The sequence below is a fragment of the Aulonocara sp. 'chitande type north' Nkhata Bay genome, linkage group LG11 (assembly GCF_057382095.1).
Source record: "Aulonocara sp. 'chitande type north' Nkhata Bay isolate Kocher_YH1m ecotype deep benthic linkage group LG11, A_spYH_male_GT1.1, whole genome shotgun sequence".
In the NCBI taxonomy this organism is placed as follows: Eukaryota; Metazoa; Chordata; class Actinopteri; order Cichliformes; family Cichlidae; genus Aulonocara; species Aulonocara sp. 'chitande type north' Nkhata Bay.
Window position 1 is genome coordinate 33,358,137 of NC_141354.1, and position 21,874 is coordinate 33,380,010.

General features: G+C 37.1%; 4 protein-coding genes across 6 annotated transcripts in view; 3 read left to right on the forward strand and 1 right to left on the reverse strand.

Annotated features, from left to right (window-relative positions):
* Nucleotides 1-809: 809 nt before the first annotated feature.
* LOC147319548 (fucolectin-1-like) lies at nucleotides 810-7,491 on the forward strand. The gene is made up of 6 exons (XM_086312258.1): nucleotides 810-865; nucleotides 1,503-1,567; nucleotides 2,887-3,175; nucleotides 3,560-3,711; nucleotides 4,890-5,169; nucleotides 6,758-7,491. The coding sequence occupies exons 2-6, from the start codon at nucleotides 1,504-1,506 to the stop codon at nucleotides 6,906-6,908; spliced, it is 936 nt and encodes a 311-aa protein (XP_086168384.1). The 5' UTR covers nucleotides 810-865; nucleotide 1,503; the 3' UTR covers nucleotides 6,909-7,491.
* Nucleotides 7,153-21,874, reverse strand: part of dpy19l1l (dpy-19-like 1, like (H. sapiens)) — a 48,360-nt gene continuing 33,638 nt past the window's right edge. For all 3 annotated transcript variants that reach the window (XM_086312248.1, XM_086312250.1, XM_086312252.1), the window contains 2 exons: nucleotides 8,192-8,292; nucleotides 7,153-7,396 (listed from right to left, as the gene is read on the reverse strand). In XM_086312248.1, the coding sequence (XP_086168374.1) occupies nucleotides 7,161-7,396; nucleotides 8,192-8,292 (337 nt within the window). In that variant the 3' untranslated portion in view covers nucleotides 7,153-7,160. The remainder of the gene's footprint in view (nucleotides 7,397-8,191; nucleotides 8,293-21,874) is intronic.
* LOC147319550 (uncharacterized) lies at nucleotides 8,573-12,889 on the forward strand. The gene is made up of 6 exons (XM_086312259.1): nucleotides 8,573-8,967; nucleotides 9,423-9,487; nucleotides 10,450-10,735; nucleotides 11,164-11,318; nucleotides 11,526-11,805; nucleotides 12,285-12,889. The coding sequence occupies exons 2-6, from the start codon at nucleotides 9,424-9,426 to the stop codon at nucleotides 12,433-12,435; spliced, it is 936 nt and encodes a 311-aa protein (XP_086168385.1). The 5' UTR covers nucleotides 8,573-8,967; nucleotide 9,423; the 3' UTR covers nucleotides 12,436-12,889.
* Nucleotides 14,489-21,825, forward strand: LOC147319551 (uncharacterized). Its single transcript, XM_086312260.1, has 6 exons — nucleotides 14,489-14,709; nucleotides 15,141-15,225; nucleotides 16,290-16,575; nucleotides 17,857-18,011; nucleotides 19,880-20,159; nucleotides 20,538-21,825. Exons 2-6 carry the CDS (start codon nucleotides 15,165-15,167, stop codon nucleotides 20,686-20,688), a joined length of 933 nt encoding a protein of 310 aa, XP_086168386.1. The 5' UTR covers nucleotides 14,489-14,709; nucleotides 15,141-15,164; the 3' UTR covers nucleotides 20,689-21,825.

Here is a 21,874-nt window from a genome sequence, read left to right on the forward strand (position 1 = left end):
TTGTGGCCTGAGATGGTTCTGAGGCCTCTCCAGACTTCACCAACGTTGTTTTGCTGAAGCTGGTTCTCCATCTTTTGCCTGTAGCTGTCCTTCCCATTCCTTATCAGTCCACTCAACTCTCTCTGCACCCTTTTCAACTCCTCTTTGTCTTTGGATTTGAAGGCCCTCCTCTTCTGCTTGAGGACAGCTTTAATTTCTGGGGTAATCCAAGGTTTGTTGTTGGAGAAACACCGTACAGTCCTGGTAGGTACGGTGTTATCCACACAGAAATTAATATAGTCAGTAATGCATGTAGTAAGGCTGTCGATGTCCTCTCCGTGGTCGTCACAGATCACCTCCCACACAGTCGACTCAAAACAATCCTTAAGAGCCTCCTCGCTCTCCTCCGACCATCTCTGTACTGTGCGGGTACTGTACTGTTATAGAGCTTTTGATCAATTTGATGTAAAATTATCAGTCCACTTATCTTTCAGATACAAGGACATTTCAAAATGGCCCCAAACTTTGAAGCAAAATTATATTTTGTAAACATCTGATTACATCTTGAGTAATAAGTAGGAGGATATTGCCAAATAACCAGAAAAAACATCAGTGCTGTGGAGAACTGCTTTACTAATTCTTGAAAATGTAATTCACAAGTGAGGAAGTGAAACAAATGTGCATGGGCACAAACCAGTAGGAAGTAACTGGATCGTTTTGAGGAGAATATGAATGTGGTTTCTGATGATTGGTTAGTTGTTGTTCAGCAGAGGCGGAGCTGCATATACATATAAAACACACACAGAAACAACATCAGTAGTTGCGCTTCTCTTTCACTGAATCATCAATTTCCAGGAAGAAGCATCTGCTCAGTCTGGATACTCAAGTAACACATTTCATTTCTTTTCTTGAAACTGATTATCTTTATTATGTTTCTCTATTTTCAGTTTAAATATAGAATTTGTTTTCTTTTTTTTGCTCAATGCTCTTTTTTTGTATCTTTAAACTTAGTAGTAGTTTCAGTGTATAATTTATGATTTTTTTTTTCAATTCAGGCTCACAACAAAACAACTGTAATGTAAAAATATATACATAAACTAATTCATAACTTAAGATTTGAAGAGTAGTAATCCTGTTCAAGGAAAGATCCTATTGAAGCTTGAAAGCCACTTTTTTAATTTATAGAGAATTCCAATGTTTTCATGGTGAGATCAGTGCTTGCTGCTTTAAGTGAATGGGTGATGTACAGGCATATAGTTTGTAGTGGTTTTGGTCACATTAACATTTTTCCCAGTGTCTTTAAAGTGTTTACCACACTGCATTTCACTTCTGACCAACAAAACACCAGTGCACATTTGTGTTTTTTTCTTTCACAAAGTTTCTTTTCCTACAATAACTTTGATCCTAACTATTTCACCTTAAAGGTGGGGCTTAAATACTTTGACACGGGAACCAGTAATAAATTAAATTTGCAATAAAATATTGTTTACTAATAAAATTCCCATCTTTCTTAAATTCAACAGAATGATGAAACTGAATGCTTTCCTTCTGCTACTCCTCCTAGGAATAAGCTCGGTTTCCACTTATCGTAAGTGTGTGAGATATCATAAAAATAAAAACACCCCCTGATTTAGTAAAAAAAAAATAAAAATGCTTTTTTGGGTTATACAACTGGAGAAGTTCTGTTAAATAGCTAGGTGCCATATTATTTAAAATTTTACAAGTGAGTAAAAGAATTTTAAAATCAATACAGATAGAAGCTAGAGTGAAAGGAAAGGTGAAGCAGGTGAACGTAGGCAGAAGAGGGTTAATAAATATGTTAGAGAAAGTCTGAATTGAGCTGCCAGGACAGAGGAACTGAGGAGAACTACAGAGAGGATTCATGGATCCAGTGATGGAGGACATGCAGAGAATTGCATGAGAGGAGGATGTTAGGAATAAGATGAGATCGAAGCAGATAATCCACTTCAACGTCTACTCTGGTGTACCTCGTTATCATTTGGCCGACTGTAACTCGTCCAAAACACAGCTCTTAACTGGAACGTATAAGCGAGATCACATATCTCCCATACTTGCATCATTACATTGGCTACCATATAGTTTTTGAACTATATTTACGATTTAAACACTTGTTGTTAAGACGCTGCATGGAGTAGCTCTTACATATCTCTCTGATCTTCTAACCTGGTATACTCCCACAAGATCTTTAAGGTCTGCAGGCCAAATGCTACTAGTTGTCCCAAGATCCAGATTAAAACACAGAGGAGACCGGACATTTCCGGTGACTGCTCCTAAATTGTCGAACACGTTGCCTTTCATATCAGGACCTCCCCAACACTGGATACTTTAAAAACCCATCTGAAGACCCATTTTTAGTCTCTGGCTTTAAATCAGTATGAGTCTGTTACTACTGTTTTTATTGTCTTATATTTCTGTGATTCTATTCCCTTCCAACTTTATCCTATTTTATGTCTTCTGCTTTGACTATTGTACAGTACTTTGGTCAATAGATGTTGTTTTAAAAGTGCTATATAAATAAACTTGGACTTGAACAAAAGGAAGTTGCTAGTTAACCAGTGTAGGGCAACCCTGCAGCTGTAACACTAGATGCCTCTAGATTTTGTAATATAAATTTGGATTTTTGGAGCTGTGGGTTGCAGGGAAAATTGAAAGATTGTTTTTCTGCTTTCCTGGACTGAACTTTTCTTATTGCAGAATAAATTACAGTCTCCTAGAAGAAGTGACTTTATGAAGCATAATCAAAGCAACAACTTGCATTCACAACCTCTTTTATTTAGTGGCTTATGGAAAGCTATTTTTTAATGTGCAATACTCGCCATTTCAAAAACTCTCTTTGTTTGGATATTACTGTATATTTTATATTCATTGTACATCTCTGATTTGCAGAAAATGTGGCCCTGCGTGGTAAAGCAACTCAATCAACCCGTTTAACTGATAACCCCGTGTCAGCTGCCCACAACGCGATTGATGGAAATCGTAATTCTGAATTTTCGGTTGGGTCTTGCACACACACTAACGAGCAGACGAACCCCTGGTGGAGAGTGGACCTGCTTCAGTCCTACATAATCACATCTGTCACCATCTTCAACAGAGGAGACTGCTGTCAGCACAGACTCAGTGGGCTGGAGATCCACATAGGCAACTCTTTGAACAATGAAGGTTTAGAAAACCCAAAGTGTGTAAATAGAAAGGAGAAACAAATCATCAGCTATACAATGATTCTTTTTTCTTTAATTTTTGCATTTTTACATTTGTAAGCATAAAAAAGTATTGTGGTGTTTACTTCTGCCTTTCTAAAGTAATCACTGGTAGCAGGATTGGTTGCTGCAGGGCTGACTTTGTTAGCTGTCCATACTCGGACCATTGGCATGCTACATAATACTACAACAAACAATTTAATTATAGTACCTGCAATGATTTAACTACTGTAAAAATGCATCCCAACTAAACTTATATAGTACTACAATATCTTGCTGCATTATTATCACGCTGACCATAAAATGTTCTGAAATCTGCTGCTGTGGTAAACTCTGTGTTTCTTTCTCACACTTTCTGTAAGGGTTGGTACAATTTCTGAAGGTCGTACAGGTGAATCCAAATTGACTTTCACCAATCGGGTGGAGGGACGTTATGTAACATTGACCCTGCCTGGTTCAGGTAGGATCCTCACACTCTGCGAAGTTGAAGTCTATGGATACCCTGCTCCAACTGGTGAGAATTTGTGCCATTACATATAATGCTATGGAAAAGTATTTGCCCCCTTCCTGATTTCTTAGAGGTGTTTTGTGTATTGGTCACACTTAAATGTTTCAGATCAGCAAACAAATTTTAATACTGGACAAAGATTACCAAGAACAGCAATCAAGCATTTTGGGATAACTGGATATGACGAACTTTTGCCTACTCTAGGGTTTTCGAGCATGAGGGGCATGTTGAAGGTCATTTTGCAAAGCATCTCAAACTGATTTAAGTTTAGACTAGGCCACTCAAAAACCTTCCATTGTTTTCTGGACTTGTGGTAGTGGTGGTGTGTTTCAAATCATTGTTCTGTAGCATTACCCAATTGTGCTTGAGCTTCATGGCATTGATGTCCAGGCATTCTTCTTCAGGATTTTCTGGACGAAAGCAGAATTTATGGCTCCATCAATTACAGCAAGTCTTGGGGATTATCAAGATATTTTTTTGGCAAACGTTAGATGAACTTTTGTGTTTTGTTTAGTCAGGTGTGGTTTTCACCTCTGAAGTCTCCCATGGATGCCATTTTTGCCCAGTCTCTTTCTTGTTGTTGAACACTGACCTTAGCTGAAGTAAGTGAGGCCTGCAGTTCTGTAGCTGTTTTGTTTAGATCTTTTGTGACCTCCTGGATGAATCTGCGATGAGCTCCTAGAGTAATTTGATGGTTCACTGTTCCAGGTTTTCTCTGTTTGTGGATGATGAACCAGGGTTTGAAGGAGTTTCGTTGCCTTACAAATTATTTTGTAACCCAATTAGGGTTACAACCCTTTATGTAACCCCAGTTTGGTTTGGTTAGGGTTATCACTTTAATAAATTAAATAACTTTTTAAAAATTGCATTTTGTATTGTCTCGGATTATCTTTTGATCTGGAATATTTAAGTAATCTAAGAAATCTGGAAGAGGCCAAATACTTTTTCATGACACTGTGAATAAATGTGGACTGCATGTAGCCTTACCTACAAGCTGTGGTATAAACCACAAAGTTTCAGGCTGATAAGCGGTGCTGCTGCAATAAAGGTTTAATCAATATATATTAATGCAAGCTACAAAATTGGGGAAAAAATCTTTAATTGTTGCACATGTACTGCAGCGCTTCAAGTGACTTAACAAACATGACAAACATCATACTTTTTAAAATTTGTCCTTTTTGCAGATGAGAATCTTGCACTCCAAGGAAAAGCCACACAGTCGTCAAGATATTCATTTGGCATTGCATATAATGCCATAGATGGAAATCGTAACAGCAAATGGGAAGAGGCCTCCTGCACTCTCACAAAAAAATCAATGAGTCCGTGGTGGCGGCTTGATTTGCTCAAAACACATAAAGTGTTTTCTGTTAGTATCGTAAATCAAGATTCTCAACCAGAACGACTCGATGGAGCTGAAATCCGCATTGGAGAATCTCTTGAAAACGATGGCAACAATAATCCCAGGTACTTCACATTTCCCAACTCAACAGAGTTGGGAGTTCGCCTTGTAATCGGAAGGTTGCCGGTTCGAGCCCCGGCTTGGACAGTCTCGGTCGTTGTGTCCTTGGGCAAGACACTTCACCCGTTGCCTACTGGTGGTGGTCAGAGGGCCCGGTGGCGCCAGTGTCCGGCAGCCTCGCCTCTGTCAGTGCGCCCCAGGGTGGCTGTGGCTACATTGTAGCTTGCCATCACCAGTGTGTGAATGTGTGCGTGAATGGGTGGATGACAGGTTGTGTAAAGCGCTTTGGGGTCCTTAGGGACTAGAAAAGCACTATACAAATACAGGCCATTTACCATTCATCATGGCATGTCTTAACAGCTTATACTCTTCTTCTTTCGACTGCTCCCTTTATTGGTCACAGCAGTCAGTGTTGGGAAGGTTACTTTTAAAATGTATTCCACTACAGATTACAGAATACATACCCCAAAATGTAATTTGTGATGTATTCCGTAACTTATCCTGCAAGTTACTCAGTGTGAGTATTGTATTCTGAATATTTTGGATTACTTAATATATTGTCATGCTTTTTACAACTATATGAATATCCTATTGCTCTGTGATTTATTGCTAATACTGAAGGCTGTTCGCCACCAAGCTAACATTGTTAGCTGGCGTTAGCTGAAGTTAGACTGAGGTTAGACTTATTATTTGCAGCTAGCAGGTTGTTAATGCTATCCATCAAGTCTAACAGCCTGCAGTCTATGAACTAACTAACCTGTTGAGAGCAGCTTGGTTCCTGGCAAACAAAGTTTGCATCGTCCATCCCTTTCTTCTTTAAAGCTGAAGTAGTGTCAGAATTTCCACATAAGAAATGCATTTCTGCTCGTTCATAATTAGTGATAATTGGTGATGCAGACAAGACAAACTGAATGAAATGGTGACACCTCCCCACCCTTACTTTTTACTTTTTATCAGGTTATAATTGGAAGCATACTAATATGCTGAGGCAAGTGGGTAATCAGGTCGAAAGTCATAACTAGTCATGATTATAATTGTCATGGTGAGTTTATTTTTGTATAGATGTTAGCATTTAGCCTCACATAATCAACAGTGAGGCTACGGCATAATTCAGGTTTTCAATGAGATTAAAGTGAGAAATTAAAGACTGGAGGAAAAAAACTCACACAATACAGATTTACAAGAAAAACTGATATTTTGTCAGGTTGTAGTCATGAATTTACAAGAAAAAATAATAAAAACATCATCTAGTTTTCATTTTAACAGCATATAGGCATGGTGATGGTCAATGTTTCAATTAATGAAATTATAATAGTGTATGCAGAAGTAATTGAAATAATTCAAGTCAGAGTCAAATGGAAGAGTTGGATCTGAGTGTGCATTAACTATGGCAAACACTCTGAGTGTACATTCATTGTGTGTGTGTTTATCTGACATGCCTGAGATTTGACTCAGTGACTTGATGTGAACTTTTAGGGCCCATTATGAATGTTATATTTGAAACTGAGGCTGAGAGTTGAGTTGTTAAATTCCATGAACAAAACAAGTGTTCTGATCAGAATTAACTAGATCATGTTCTGTTTCTTCTGCCAGGTGTGCCGTGATCACAGGTATTGCAGGAGGTGCTGTTGCTGTTTTCAAGTGCAATGGGACAGAGGGCCGTTACATTAATATCGTCATTCCTAAGAGAAATGAGTTCCTAAGTCTGTGTGAGGTTGAAGTGTATGGCTCGAGACTAGATTAATGCTAAAGCAGCTAAATTTCTCTCTTAAACAAACAAAACAAATCACAGCTTTAATATAATCATGAAAAACAATTGCATCTAATTAAAAAAGCCATAATTTGAACTGCTTTGTTATCCACGATACAGTATAAGTGTTCAGTGATTGTAACATTTTACCAAAGAGTCCTGCAAACACATCAGCTTTAATAGTACTACTTAGCACATATACACAGATAACACTGTATATTAAAAAATGTTCCCATTACTCTTTAGTTAAAACAGCACTTTGTGACAACAATGAAAAACAAACATCAGCCTGCTTATGATGCATTTATTGTCACATGTCGCAATAATAATGTCACAATGTATGTATTTGTTAAGAATGTCTTTACTGAACTTGTGAACTGTGGAAACTTCACTGAAATGAATCATGGTTTTTTCTGTCAGAGAAAAGGAGAACTGATGAAAGGACGTCTCAGTTCTGACTGAACTGTAGAATTTACAGTCATCTGAAAAAAAAAGTATAAGAAAAATGACTTTCCAATTTTTCTTGACAACTAAACATTTGATCCCATCTTTTAATAAATTTGGTATGAATAAACAATATCACAAGTGAATTTATTTTGTTAATAATTTTTTTTCTATTCTGCAAAAAATATAGATACATTTAATATTCGTCTCTGTAAAGACTAAGTACATATTTAGTCTTAGGAACTAGTACGCCTCCGTTTAAGAGAATAACTTTGTTAACTACATCACTGCCGTAGGATAGCTGTCATTTGAATTGTTTCTGTAGTTGTTTTGATTTTTGGTGAAATTACTGAATGCACAATAGATGTAACTATGTCACTGTCAAATTGATATGATGTGATTATATGATGTTCATAATGTGTATCACCTGGCTGAGATCAGACACACACACACACACACACACACACACACACACACACACACACACACACACACACACACACATATATATAAATATAATAGTATCACTAAATCACAAGCTGTTTATCTGTTTTCAGACACCAAGATACAGAAGTCACTGAGTATTTGTAATATGTAATTTGTTAATATTGTATATTAACACCCAGGCAAGTAAAAAAGTACCACTGAGCAGTTTTACTTGATTTGTTCATATTTGGTAACACTACACACGTTAAGGCAGCATCGATGGTAGATGGGTTTAGGATTTCAGAAAAAGTTCCTTTCTACAGCTTGTATCTTGTTCTTTTGGTCACTATGCAAAGTTGATAGTCCCAGGTGAGGTTAGAATTAAACTAGCCACAAAACACTTTCACCTTCTTGCTCAGCTTTCTCTTCATCATGAGAGACACCACAGCTCCGATCTGTCTGTACATCAAGTAACTTGCTTTGAAACCCAGGAAAGGTGAACTCCACACTGTCAAAAAAGAAACGTGTGTCATTTTAGGGAGCATACAACAAATACTTTTTGTTAGGATGCATAATCTGTCTGTTCAGGAGATAAGAGTTGATTCAAGTAATTACTCAGTTTGTTCATTTCATTCAGTTATTTTAATCTGGTTTATAGATTTTTCTTCAGCATGCTAAAAACGGACCTCTTCAAGCCCATTTGAATAAAAAATAAGGTGATATATGAGAAAAGATTATATGAATCAATATTGTTCACTTACAACATTCATTTTTTAATCAATTTAAGGTTAAACAAACAAACAAAAAAGAACTGAAAAGAAAATGTGCTTATCTTCCAAAAACAATTCAAAGTAATCCTACACTTTTGAGCAATAGTGCATGATTAAATCTTGAGTAATAACTGCAAACAGGATATTGCAAAATAACCAGGAAAACATCTGTGTTCTGGCACGCTGGCTGGAAATATAATTCACAAGTATGGAAGTGAAACTGATGTGCATGGGGCACAAACCAGTGGGAAGTAATTGGACAGTGTTGAGAAGGAATATGATATATTTTCTGCTGAGGTAAAGGCAGAAATGCATACAAAAAACAAAAGATAAAAGAAATATCATCAGTAGCAGCTTTTCTGATTCACTGACAGTCCCAAAGGAAACAGTATCTGCTTTGTTCGGATCTTCAGGTAAGACTTTTTATTTCTTGAAAAAATAAAATCTTGATACAAACTTTTCTTGACATAAACCTCCGTGTGCAGATTTCTCTTTTCTCACCGTCTGAATATAGAATGTAGACTGTTACATCGTCAATTTACAGCTGTGAACTTTTCTTTTTCTATTTTGAATTTCTGGTTAAACTTTTTTTGTTGTCAATTGCTTTTAGAGGCCAATCTACTTAAAAAAGAATCGATGCTTAAATCGACAGTTTATTCATGTCAGCATATTTTTTGGCAGCTTTCAACCATCCAATGGGGATTGGAGCATGCAAAGATATTTAGTAGTAGCAGTGCTCACAGAAAAATGCTATTTAGGTTGTTTTATTCAAAGATTTTCACGTGTGTTTTTGCACAAAAGCTTCTCTTAACTGGTGTTGAAAACATAAAATACCTAACAGTTTATTTTCTGTTTCTTTTGAAACCAGAATGATGAAACGGAGTGTTTTCATTTTGCTGCTCCTCCTGAGGACGACTTTGGCTTCTACTTATCGTAAGTGTGATGTTAGAGTCAGTGTGAGATGTGTGTCAGTTATGATTTTGTGTAATGACATCCATCCATCCATCCATCTGTGGAATGCAGTTTGTGGGGTTAAGTTAATTGGTGATTCTAAATTGCCCATAATTGTTGTCTGTCTCTGTTTCTTAGCCATGTGACAGGCTGGCAACCTGTCAATGGTGTACCCCGCCTCTCACCCTATGGTAGCTGGGATAGTCTGCACCCACCCCACCCCCCCACCCCGCCCCGATACACCCACAAAGCCAAGTCCTCTTCATAAAAAGTGTAAATCCAGCAAGCAAACAAACCAAGAACTTCATAGTGCACAACATAGTAGTCTTAGAACTAAAATGCCCCCCAAAGCCCAGAAATGCTTTTTGTATAAACTGTATTTTATTCTTTCTAAGCCCACCTACTGCCCCTTCCCCAACAATCCTATTATCTTTTTGGTATTTAAAATGCCAAAAAGTGTGGACATTAATTTCTAGTCATCTCAGATACACAGCTTCACCCGCCTGACATTCAGCCAACCAACCAGAAGAACGACCTTAAAATGAGGGTGGCTGTAAATGAAGAGGAGCTCAGACAGGTTGTTTCAGAGAGTAGATAAATGGAGGGGCTGCGACGAGGCCTGGCCAACATGTTCTCATCATGTATCAGATACTGTTAACTGTCACCAGTCTCCAATGTCAACATACAACACCATCAGGGAGACTGTGGAGCACATTCTGATTGCAGCGTTGTCTTACTCACTTAATTTACACTTGCTTGTTTCAATGATGCTTTTTACTTTGCTGAAACTTAACTACTAAAAAACTATTTTCTGCCAGATTGAGTGCAAGAGCCAATTAGCCTGAGGTAACAATTACAAAAAACTGTGATAGCAGTGGAACGTTTTGTTTTTGTTGTTGTTTTCATTTGATCTTTTTTATACATTGTAACGGTCTAATTCACAGAAAATCTGGCTACACGTGGTAAAGCAACTCAGTCAACCTGTTACCCGCATGCTAGGGCATCTGCACTTAATGCAATCGATGGAAACCGCAATTCTGACTTTATGGCGGGGTCGTGCACACACACTAATGAACAGACAAATCCCTGGTGGAAAGTGGACCTGCTTCAGTCCTACGTCATCACTTCCATCACCGTCACTAACAGAGGAGACTGCTGTCATGAAAGGCTCAACGGGCTGGAGATCCACATTGGCAACTCTTTGGTCAATGACGGTTTAGATAACCCAATGTAAATATAAACAAATACGTAATTATCAGCAATATTTTGATTCTTTTGTTTTTCTTTTACTCTTTCCTCGGCATTTTTCTCATCTTATCTCTGCAATATTTGGTTATTTGGGGTTTTTCTTTTAAAGATATAAGAAGATAGTCTGCTTATTTATAGCCAACAACACAAAATGACAAGCAAACAAAAACCAGCAATCTTTATATTTATAGGGTTTTTTTGTATATGAATATGTATATATATGGAAAATGTCTGTTACAGATTGTTAAAGGCACAAATAATACTATAAAAATACATCCCAACTTGATTTACGGGGTAAAAAAATCCAATATACTTTTGAGCAGACCTGGATTTGTTGTATTACCATGCTGAAAATTAAATGTTCTGACCTCTGCTGCTGTAAACTATTTAACTCTCACATTTTCTGTTAGGGTTGGTAGAATTTCTCGAATTCGTTTGGGCAAATCCTTCGATCTGACTTTTACCAATCGTGTGGAGGGACGGTATGTAACTTTGACTGTGACCGGTTCACGAAGGATCCTCACACTCTGCGAAGTGGAAGTCTATGGATACCCTACTCCAACTGGTGAGAATATGAGCTATTATATCATTTAATGTGGACAGTAATTAATATATCAGCAAGCTGTGGTATAAACTCAAAATCTTAGGTTGATAAGAGTTAATATCACTTTTTTTTTCACTTGAAACTGAAAAAAAAAAAATCAACTTTTCGCATTATCACAATTTGCTACACGCAACAAACATCACAGTTACTCTTTTGTTCTTTTTTCAGAGGAGAATCTTGCACTCCAAGGAAAAGCCACACAATCCTCACTGTATGCATTTGGCAACGCATTTAATGCCATAGATGGAAATCGTAACAGCAAATGGGAAGATGCCTCCTGCACTCTCACACAGAAATCAATGAGCCCTTGGTGGCGACTTGATCTGCTCAAAACACGTAAAGTGTTTTCTATTAATATAGTAAATCAAGATTCTCTTCCAGAACGACTCAATGGAGCCGAGATCCGCATTGGCGATTCCCTTCGCAACAACGGGAACAACAACTCCAGGTAGCCCGTTTTAGCTATGCCCGTGCTGCATTTCAACACATCTTACAGCTACTGCAGTCTTATTGCTGACAAAAGTAATTCATGCACTTATTTTCTTAACCCCTAGATGCATAAGTGGGTCAAAAATGACCCGCATTCATTTCCTAATAAATTGCATGGGAATGTTTGATTCTTATAAACTATGACTGTCAGGAATATACATTTTTTGGACCACAAACAGTGCCACTCTATATGAAGATTACTTTGCACAGCACTAACAGACAGCATTAATTCAGCATTCAGACAGCGATTCACCTCCCTGTGATGTGTCACTGACAAGCAGCTTGTGCCATGTGTACATGGCATACATTGGGGTAGAGATGTGATGTGATTTGTTAGTCTTCAAAGGACATCCGTGGAGTTCAGTGAGCCAGAACACCACGGACAAATAATTTGTCCTGACTGGGATTAACAAATTAAATTTCTGTTTCCTCTGATAGGTGTGCTGTGATCACAAGCATCGCTGGAGATGTTGTTGCTAAGTTCACATGCAATGGAACGGAAGGCCGCTATGTTAATATTGTCATTCCCGACAGAGAAGAGTTCCTGAGTCTGTGTGAGGTTGAAGTGTACGGCTCTAGGCTGGATTAAGAAAAGAGAAAAACAAACACAAAGCTTGCACACTGCAGACGTTTAATTGGGTATTTATTGCATCTTGCATAGATCAAAACAGTAGATTAATAAATAGAACATTGATTAGTCACTTATGGATCATACATTATAAAAGTATTTGGAAACTTAGAAGAAAAAATGTATGCTAGATTAGAACTGTTACAGTAAAATAATTACTTTGATTCTATGTAAAACATGTTTGTTGTTTGTGTCTACTGACTGTTGATTCAAGTAAAACAATGTGATATTCTAGTACGTGACATTAGTGTGTAATTACAGTACTTTTGATTTTTCGACTTCTCAATTCTCACTGCTGTTGCTTTTTGTTGGATTTTTTGTTTGTTTCATCATAAGCATTTCATATGCTGTAACAATCTCTGCTCCAAGAAAAGTCTGAATTTAATCACTGCAAAAATTACATTATTTTAAAATTCTTGTTGTACTGTCTAATTTTATCGGCTTTAGTCTTGAGCATGACCCCTTTTTTTATGCTGAAATTTCAATGCGGATCATCAAGAATGAGATTACCATACTGGGCTCAGGTTAACAACCACCACATCCGGTGCTGTTGGCCAACAGAGTTGCAGTGGAAACTTGGTAGTGTTGACCAAAGACAAAAGACAAAAGTAAGAAGAACGATGGAAGATGGTTTTGCAGAAAGTGAGTGAGAAGGAAAGGTAGGAGTGTGGGTGTGACAATAGAGACTTTATACAGGAAGATGGAAAGAGCTGGCTGATATGATGGATAGATGACATAACTGTAGAGGTATGGAGATGGACAGTGGACTTTTTAAACAACTTTAACACAATCTGGAAACGTGAGAGGACGCCTGAGGAACAGGAAAGACGTGTGCTGGTGCTGATTGTCAAGAGCACAGCGCTGTACATCACCCTCTTCGCTAGGGATAAGTTTCATGAGCCATGCCATGAAGATATGGGAAAGAGCTGTTGAAGCTCAGTTAAGACGAGAGGTGATGATCAGCAAGCAGTAGTATAGTTTTCTTCCAAGAAAGAGCACTATAGATGGGCTGTTTGTTTTGAGAGAGCTGATGGAGAAGTTTTTGTGGACGTAGGGTAAGAATATGATGATGTACTGCACGAGGAAGAGGAAGGATAGCGGGGCAATGGGCAATGGATGTTCAACCTGCCAGGCAGGAGGAAAAGAGGAAGACGTCAGAGGTGGTTCATAAATTTAGTGAAGTAGAAAACCTGTCACATGTGGCAGGGGAGTGTGGTGGAGAAGAAAATGACTGAAACAATAACATCATACAGTTGCTGCAGATTTGTTGGCTTATGTGTTTCAGTTGGGAAAATGGAGAAGTCACAGTATATGTCATGTTGAAACACCCGGGCAAGTGAAAATGTGCAGCTAGGCATTTTTACTTTTCACTAGAAGTTTGTGGCTTTTCTGGTACTTCTGCATATTTGTGCTTAAGCTGCATTATCAGCTGCTTAACATATTTAACTACTTTTATCTGATTTAAGTTCAGTCTGAACTTTGATCATTGATGGCTCTCTTCTATAATTTCTAATTCCCACTCTAGAACCACATCCACACATTTTCATTAAAAACACTGTTGCTGTTGCCAAAGCCTAGCACATGTACAACTCCAAATATACTGGGCCCAATACTGGAATCAATGATGTCAGTACACATGAGAGGGGCAACAAAGTCTACCAGTAACTGGCACATGAAGTCCATAAATCCTGTAGATTTTCCTCATTGAAATTGCAAAACATGCTCTGGATCCTGTCATGGAAAATATGTGTGTTTAGATTTTTTTTTGTAAAATAACCTCAGGCACAGACCCCTCTATTGAGTGAACATTTTTGAGCATTATTTCATTGTTTCAATGGAAAATGTTTTCATTATGTAGAAAAACAGAAACAGTTATTGGTGCCCTGGAACCTTTATCAATTTTCTGAAAGCTCGAGGCGATCCCGAACTTTTGAACAACAGTGTGTGACGCAAGTACAAGAACAAGGATGTTGCAAAATAATCAGTAAAAAAAAAAAAAATCAAAAAAATCTGCATTACTGTGTTAGAAAGTTAGGTCATGACTGGAAGTGGAACACAGATGCCTGGGAACAAACCACTGGGTCGTGAATAGACAGAGTTGAAGAGGAATATGAGATAAATTTTAATGTTTGGTTTGGTGTGATTCAGCTGAGAGATGAGATGCATTGATAAAAACAAACAGAAATAGCAGCTTTTGTTTCAGGAAAAAGGCAACTGCTTTGTCCGGATCCTCAGGTAACACTTTTCTTTCTTTTATTTATGAAAAGCACAGTTAGAAATGACCATCTGTTACAGACAAAAAGAGGAACTCAATTGTAAGATCACTTTCCAGTATAAATCCCCATCTGTATAGCAACTTATTTTTTTTCTTTGAAAAGAAAACATTGAATGGCAACCTGATTTAACAAATAAATGGTGTCTGCTAGATACTTTACTTCTAGTATTTCTTCAGAGTCTACAAATTGTGCATATTGCTTCCCACCATTTAAGGAAGAAACCTGGAAAAATATTGTTTTAAAGCCTTTGACTCTCACTGACCAGATTCCACAGGGAAAAAAGAGATAGACTTAGCTTATTTCTGAAGAAAGAGTCCTAATGGAATATACTTACAGTAATAACTAATAACTAGGAACTAGAAAGGACTAAATATTGTTTGTTCTCAACAGATATCATCTTTCTTAACCAGAATAATGAAAACAAGTGTTTTCCTTCTGCTGCTCCTCTTAAGAACGAGTTCGACTTCCACTTATCGTAAGTGTGACATGAGAGTAATGTCTTAAATGTTAAAAATGGCGTATCAGCATCATACAAAATGTCCTTTAGCAACAGTCCTTGCCTCAGTAGCTATGAAAATGCCTGCTGCCAAGAGATAATACTCCTGATTTAAAAATCCACAAATGCTTAAGTGGGGGGTTATCACATAATTCAAAGATTTACATAATGCTAATTAACATGAGGCCTTAATGACAAACAAAAAATCACCTATGAGATTGGAAAGTTGTGCAGATGATCTACTAATGTGTGAAAAATGCTGGTGCAGACAGTTTATTTCTATAATATAGCAAAGTACAAAGTACAGGTATTTTCTGTATGTTTTTAATCGCCAGTAAAAAAGACAGGCAATGGGAAAGGAATTTATGCATTCTGATACAGGAGTGAAAAATGAAATCAGAAATCTATGGAAACTATGAGAAATCAGACTACATGCAGATTTAATCCACAGAAGGGTTACGCTATTGCAAACGACTCAACTGAAAACTTTGCAAATCAACAAACTAACTGCATGCGTAGAGAAAAACAGAATATTATTTACTGACACATTCAGAGTGGTCTGCTTGTAGGAGTCTTGTAAAATAATTATACTGACATGCTTGTTCAAAATACATTATAATATCAAATAATGTATCTTTATAATTTGATTGTCTGGACTGCTTAAAGTATTGGTGTTATTTTCTCCAAGACGACTAGTTTTGGACTTTCACAACTCTGGCAGCAAGTGCCTATAAGTAATTCATATACAGTATATTTTGGTTTTTAGAATTGTGTTCTGCATAAAAGTTTGTGGTTTATGTTGTCCTGCTGTAAAAGCTAGACTGACCTTTCTGAAGGTCATACTACAAAACAAACCTGTCTTGCATAAGCTAACTCAGAAAGGAAATAATTATAATACTTTATTAATTCCAGTAGAAATTAGGTCACATAAATAAATACCTCATAACTCATGTGCAACAACTTAGATGCTTGGGCAGTTTTGCTGTCTGTTTGAATGTCTTTCCTATTATTTTATCTTATTTCTGTGACTCCCTAATTCACAGAAAATGTGGCCTTGCGTGGTACAGCAGCCCAGTCGATCTCTGAGGACCACGTCCTCTCAGCTGCCCACAATGCAATTGATGGAAACCGTAACTCTGACTTCAGGGCGGGATCGTGCACACTCACTAGTGCACAGAACCGTCCCTGGTGGAGAGTGGACCTGCTTCAGTCCTACATCATCACTTCTGTCACCATCACCAACAGAGGAGACTGCTGTCATGAAAGGCTCAACGGGCTAAAGATCCACATAGGCAACTCTTTGAACAACGAAGGTTTAGGAAACCCAAAGTTAGTACAAATAAAGAAAAAAATACAATCAATTTATACAGAGAGATTTTTTATCTTTTATTTAGCCTTTTTCTGTTTCTCTTGGTGTTAGCGATCTTGGCTTACCGCTGTCTTTCAAACTGGATCAGTGATAGCAGTAGAGGTTGTTCCTTTGTTTGTCAGTTTTGAGAAAAGGGTTTATATCTCTGGACATGTGGTTATAGTTAAATCAAATATTGATAGTCTGAAAGCGGACAGTTAACAGTTTTGAAGGCTCAACATCTGTTACTTCATTTGCCATCATTTTTGCTCTATAACTTCCGGCTGCTTGCTACAGATATACCACTACTTAAAAATACATCTGAGCAGTATAAAGTCTGATTTGCTCTAAAGTTTGGCCCACAATTTGTTGGATTGACACAATTTTTGTGTCAGTCAAACCAATTTTGGAATTGATTTAAAACAGCTAATTGATATGTCAATGAAGTTAAAACTTCCAGATTTAATTTAAGGGAATAAGTGTATATGAATTATAACGATTTTTAAACACACATTTTCAAAGTCTCATAAGTTAAAGCTTGGCAGGCAGTTTTATGGCCAGGTTAGGCCTGTTCCCCGAGACTCCCTGAGGCTTTTTGTAGTAATTTTAAATATAAGACCGAAAACCATATTATCTGAAAATATACTGGAGGCAATCTGATGGTATAGGCAGTGTATGACTGAGAGTGTTTGAAGATGTTACTGCCATTTGAAGCAGCTGGATGAATCTTGAGGCATACAGGGTACAGAACTGCAGAACTCGTCAGATTCAGCTAAATACTGTAAAACTTACTGGACACTGTCCAAATGGACAGTGAAAAACTGAAGGCAGATAGACCCAGAAACAAGCAGCAACTGAAGGTAGCTGCAGTAAAGGCCTAGCAGAACATCTCAAGCAACTAAACAGCACTTGTTGATGTCCATGGGTTGTAGACGTCAAGCAGTTGTTCATTGTAAGGGGTTAAAAACAATCCTTACTTTTAAAATTATGTTAGTTTGTCCAATTAATTTTTAGCCTGTGATAATATATGTATTAAGACAGATGTAATTCCTAAACAACGATGTAATTTTAATCTTAAATCCCTTGAACCAAAGCTGAAAGCTGCATATCATTTGATTTAAAAACCTACAAAATGTCCAACAACTTATGGAACCAACTGTATTACTGACAATCACATGTTCTAATATGTTACCCTGGTAAGCTACACACAAGGACACTAAAGCTATATATCCTATATTTCTCTCTCACACACTTTTTGTTAGGGTTGGTGAAATTTCTGAAGTTGGTGCTGGCATATCCTTCAGTGTGACTTTCACTGATCGAGCAGAGGGGCGCTATGTTATATTGACTCTGCCTGGTTCAAGAAAGATTCTCACACTCTGTGAAGTGGAAGTCTATGGATACCGTTCTCCAACTGGTAAGAATATGAGCTATTACATAAAGATGGACAGTATGCAGCCTTACAGCCAAATTCGTAGGAATCCCAGTGATGCTAGTCTTATTAGTTTAAGAAAGAAAAAATTGTCTTAGGTAATATTGTTGGCATAGATAACATACATTTTCACTGCTATGCAGATGACACCCAATTTTATTTATCTAGAACCCAGAAAACAAAATGAATTTGTTAAGTTATATCCAATAGACATACTGCGCTGAATGATCTGTAATATTGTTCTCGGCCGGAAGTTTATAAACATGTTGCCTAACCAGGTGCTTACTGTGGACTGTATTACTTTTGTCTCCAGTAACACTGATGTATATTTAAGTCATTTTTGACCAGGATATGTTCATAAATGTGCATATTAAACAAATATGTAAGACTACGTTCTGTCATCTGCACAGTATTGGTAAAATTAGAAACATTTAGTCTCAGAAAGATGTTGAAAACCAGTCCATACTTTTTAGTATTCCAATTACTTATTATCAAATTGTTCTAAAAGATCCCTGAAGAGTCTTCAGTTGATCCAAAACACTAGTACTCAAAAAGGGACTCAAAAGAGAGATGATATTTTTCTATATTAACTTCTCATCATTGGTTTCCTGTTAAATTCAAGATTGAATTAACAATCTTCTCACGAACGAAGTCTGGAATGATCAGACCCCATCACATCTTAGAGCACTTTCATCTCCAAGTGTGGGCTTATTTCAGTTTTGGAGTATTTGTAAGTTGGGTTACATTCTCCGAGAGGTTTATTTTGGGTTTTCTTGTACTTTTCAGTTTTCCCAGTTTAGTTTTCCACAGCCAGTTTTTCTTTTCTATTTTTGTTATCTGCTTCAGTACCTGTTCTTATCATCTTCCTTAATAAACCGTTATAGTTATAGTTATAAATTGTTATAGTTTTGTCTCTCTGTGTTCTGCGTTTGGGTCCTCACGAAATCACATCTTCCTTGACATTACAAAGGTAAAATAGAAAGAGCCCTGGGGTATGAAACCCAGGTATCAAGCTGGTCTACACTCAGGCTGCTGGGGATTTGGGCTAGGAGATATGAGGAAAATAAAACATCACCATATGCTTAAATAACCTCAAAAACAAATCTTATTTTCAAAAATGTGATCACCTCAAATTACAGAAACAAAAGTCTAGATAGTGACTATAAAACGACTGACCAAGAACAGCCACAGGTATCACAGCTGGTTCATGTTTTCTTGGGTGTGGGGAGACGTTGACATGCGGAGTTTAAAACAGCCTTTTTGTAGTGGATGACTTTTCAGCTGGTGGAATAAATTCATGGTACTACAGCCTTTTGCGGCAAAAGTTTTTACAGCATGTTTTGCAAATTACTGCATTTTGCTCGACCTCCTTGTGAAACCCAAACGACAGGGAGTCTCATTCCCTCGCTTGTCTGAAACTCCCACTGTTGGCATATTTTTCCCTATCAGGTAGTATGAAAACATGCATGCTCAGCGTGTGACTTTGATATTATCTCTAACACAGTTAGTGCTTTGTCCTCTTTATTAATCATAGTCTCTATATGCTGTTCTTTTTTGTGTTTTGGTGCTCACCACACCAAAAAGAGCAAATCACTGCACCTGCACTGCAGTCTAGTTCTGCTGGAGGTCCTGTTAAAAAGAAGTTCTTCCTTTCACCATTACCAAGTGCTATTATAGGGGATCACCTGATCATTGGGAATTGATCTCAAATACTTAACCTTGGAACAGAAAAGAAATAATACATTGAAAAAGTCAATCAAATGGCATGCATTTCTTCAAGACTAACTGTAACTGTTAACAGCAAACACATGCAGATGTTGACAGTTATTTTTATCAATTTATTCCTTTTGCAGGAGACAATCTTGCACTTGAAGGAAAAGCCACACAGTCATCGTTGTATGGATTTGGATTTGCATACAATGCCATCGATGGAAATCGTAACAGCAAGTGGGAAGAGGGCTCCTGCACTCACACAAACAACAACATCAGCCCCTGGTGGCGTCTTAATTTGCGCAAAACCCATAAAGTGTTTTCTGTTAAAATTGTCAACATTGACTCTAACCCCGAACGGCTCAACGGAGCTGAGATTCGCATTGGAGATTCCCTTGACAACAATGGCAACAACAACCCCAGGTAGTTTAAAGACTGTTGACTTTTGAAGTCTGTTAAAATCTGTAAAAACACCTGGCAAGTTGCTCCCAGTACCGATGCCAGTTTCACAGACTTTGTGGAAACAACAGAAAAGCCGTTCAGTCTCACAAATGGCAGAAATTCCTTTTATAATATAATTTTAATTGCCATGATGAGAATGGTGGTGTAGACTTGTTTTACTATTTTAGCTCTACCCAAATGTAGAAACTACCCAAAACAAAACACAAAAACATGCATGTGTAGTCCTCCAACAAACCTGAACTGAAAAGTGTATATAGCTCTCAAAATCCCTGTGTGTTTTTTAATTTAAGACATTTTTTAAAATACAAAACTTGCTAACCTTTTTGTTTCATCTGCCAGGTGTGCAGTGATCACAAACATCGCGGGAGGTGCTGTTGCTAATTTCACATGCAATGGAATGGACGGCCGCTATGTGAACATTGTCATCCCGGCCCGAGAAGAGTTCCTTAGTCTGTGTGAAGTTGAAGTGTATGGATCTAAACTTGATTAGGTTCATAACATTCAACTTTTACACATGATCATATGAACCAAAACTCAACTGTCACTTACTAATCACTCATCATCTATCTATCTATCTATCTATCTATCTATCTATAACTGAATTCCCACACAGCTCATTTTAAGTTTTTCTGTGACTGCATGATGAGACTTTAGGATAGAGGACTGAAAATACTTTGTAAGATAAATACAGACAATATAAAAGCAAAATCAGATAAACATGTATACAACCTGCACATTGTGATAGATGTCTGGAAATGTTTTCAGCTCCTAATTTTTTTTCCTACCATAAGCAATTGATGGATTGTCATTGTACCTGCTGAAGAAAGAAAAAGCTGTATGTAATGATTATTGAAATACAATAAAACCATTTAAAACCTTTCTTTTCATTTTATTATTTATTTGTCATTTAGACAATTTTCTACATTTTAAAAATAATAACTGTTTTTATTTTTTTTTATTATGTGCTGTATTTAAAAGGTGTGGGGAGAAATTTAACATAATTTCATTTAGACGTTTAATACTAGAATGTCAAAGTGCTTCCATGTTTCTATGCTAGCTGACCAGTATGAGTTATACAACATTTTAATGTTTAATAAAAAAAAAAGGGACTGGTGGTTTTATGCTATATTTATTTTTATTTTTATTATTATATTTTAGAATTTTTATTTTTAAAGTTATAGTTATTGAGAGCATCGTTACAGTCCATTCATGTGGTGACACTAAACTGTGTAATACTTACCCAAGCAGAGAGTGAGGTAACGACATGCAAATATTTTGATAGGCCTTCATGTTGACTCAACTGTTAAGTACAAAGTTCAGTAATCAACAAAATGCTGACTTTTTGAATTATATGGAAAACCAAAAAAACATAACCTGTAGATAAAGGTGTAACTACAACATCACAATGACAACTGGAAATATTGTTACAGTGTACAACACAACTAATATCGGTCTTTTGATGATGTGTTTAAATTGTGGAAGACAAAAGAGATGTAAAAAGATAAAAGACTTAACGCAGTAATTTCCAGTCAAATAGCACTGTGAAACCTGAATGTGCATTAATGCTCTGTAACATGTTTGCAAGACTATCATTTGATATGACTGGAGGGTGTTGATGACTAATGTGACTTAAAATCCCCCTCCAGAGATTTGACTGCAAGTCGACTCCTTGATCT

What these genes read in the sequence shown, in the direction of transcription:
- LOC147319551 (XM_086312260.1), top strand. Translation starts at nt 15,165, where the DNA reads ATGAAAACAAGTGTTTTCCTTCTGCTGCTCCTCTTAAGAACGAGTTCG. An exon ending in GAGTTCGACTTCCACTTATC is followed by an intron (nt 15,226 to 16,289) that starts GTAAGTGTGACA and finishes CCTAATTCACAG; the next exon opens with AAAATGTGGCCTTGCGTGGT. An exon ending in TGGATACCGTTCTCCAACTG is followed by an intron (nt 18,012 to 19,879) that starts GTAAGAATATGA and finishes TTCCTTTTGCAG; the next exon opens with GAGACAATCTTGCACTTGAA.
- LOC147319550 (XM_086312259.1), top strand. Translation starts at nt 9,424, where the DNA reads ATGATGAAACGGAGTGTTTTCATTTTGCTGCTCCTCCTGAGGACGACT. An exon ending in GACTTTGGCTTCTACTTATC is followed by an intron (nt 9,488 to 10,449) that starts GTAAGTGTGATG and finishes TCTAATTCACAG; the next exon opens with AAAATCTGGCTACACGTGGT. An exon ending in AACGGGAACAACAACTCCAG is followed by an intron (nt 11,806 to 12,284) that starts GTAGCCCGTTTT and finishes TTCCTCTGATAG; the next exon opens with GTGTGCTGTGATCACAAGCA.
- LOC147319548 (XM_086312258.1), top strand. Translation starts at nt 1,504, where the DNA reads ATGATGAAACTGAATGCTTTCCTTCTGCTACTCCTCCTAGGAATAAGC. An exon ending in TGGATACCCTGCTCCAACTG is followed by an intron (nt 3,712 to 4,889) that starts GTGAGAATTTGT and finishes TCCTTTTTGCAG; the next exon opens with ATGAGAATCTTGCACTCCAA. An exon ending in GATGGCAACAATAATCCCAG is followed by an intron (nt 5,170 to 6,757) that starts GTACTTCACATT and finishes TTCTTCTGCCAG; the next exon opens with GTGTGCCGTGATCACAGGTA.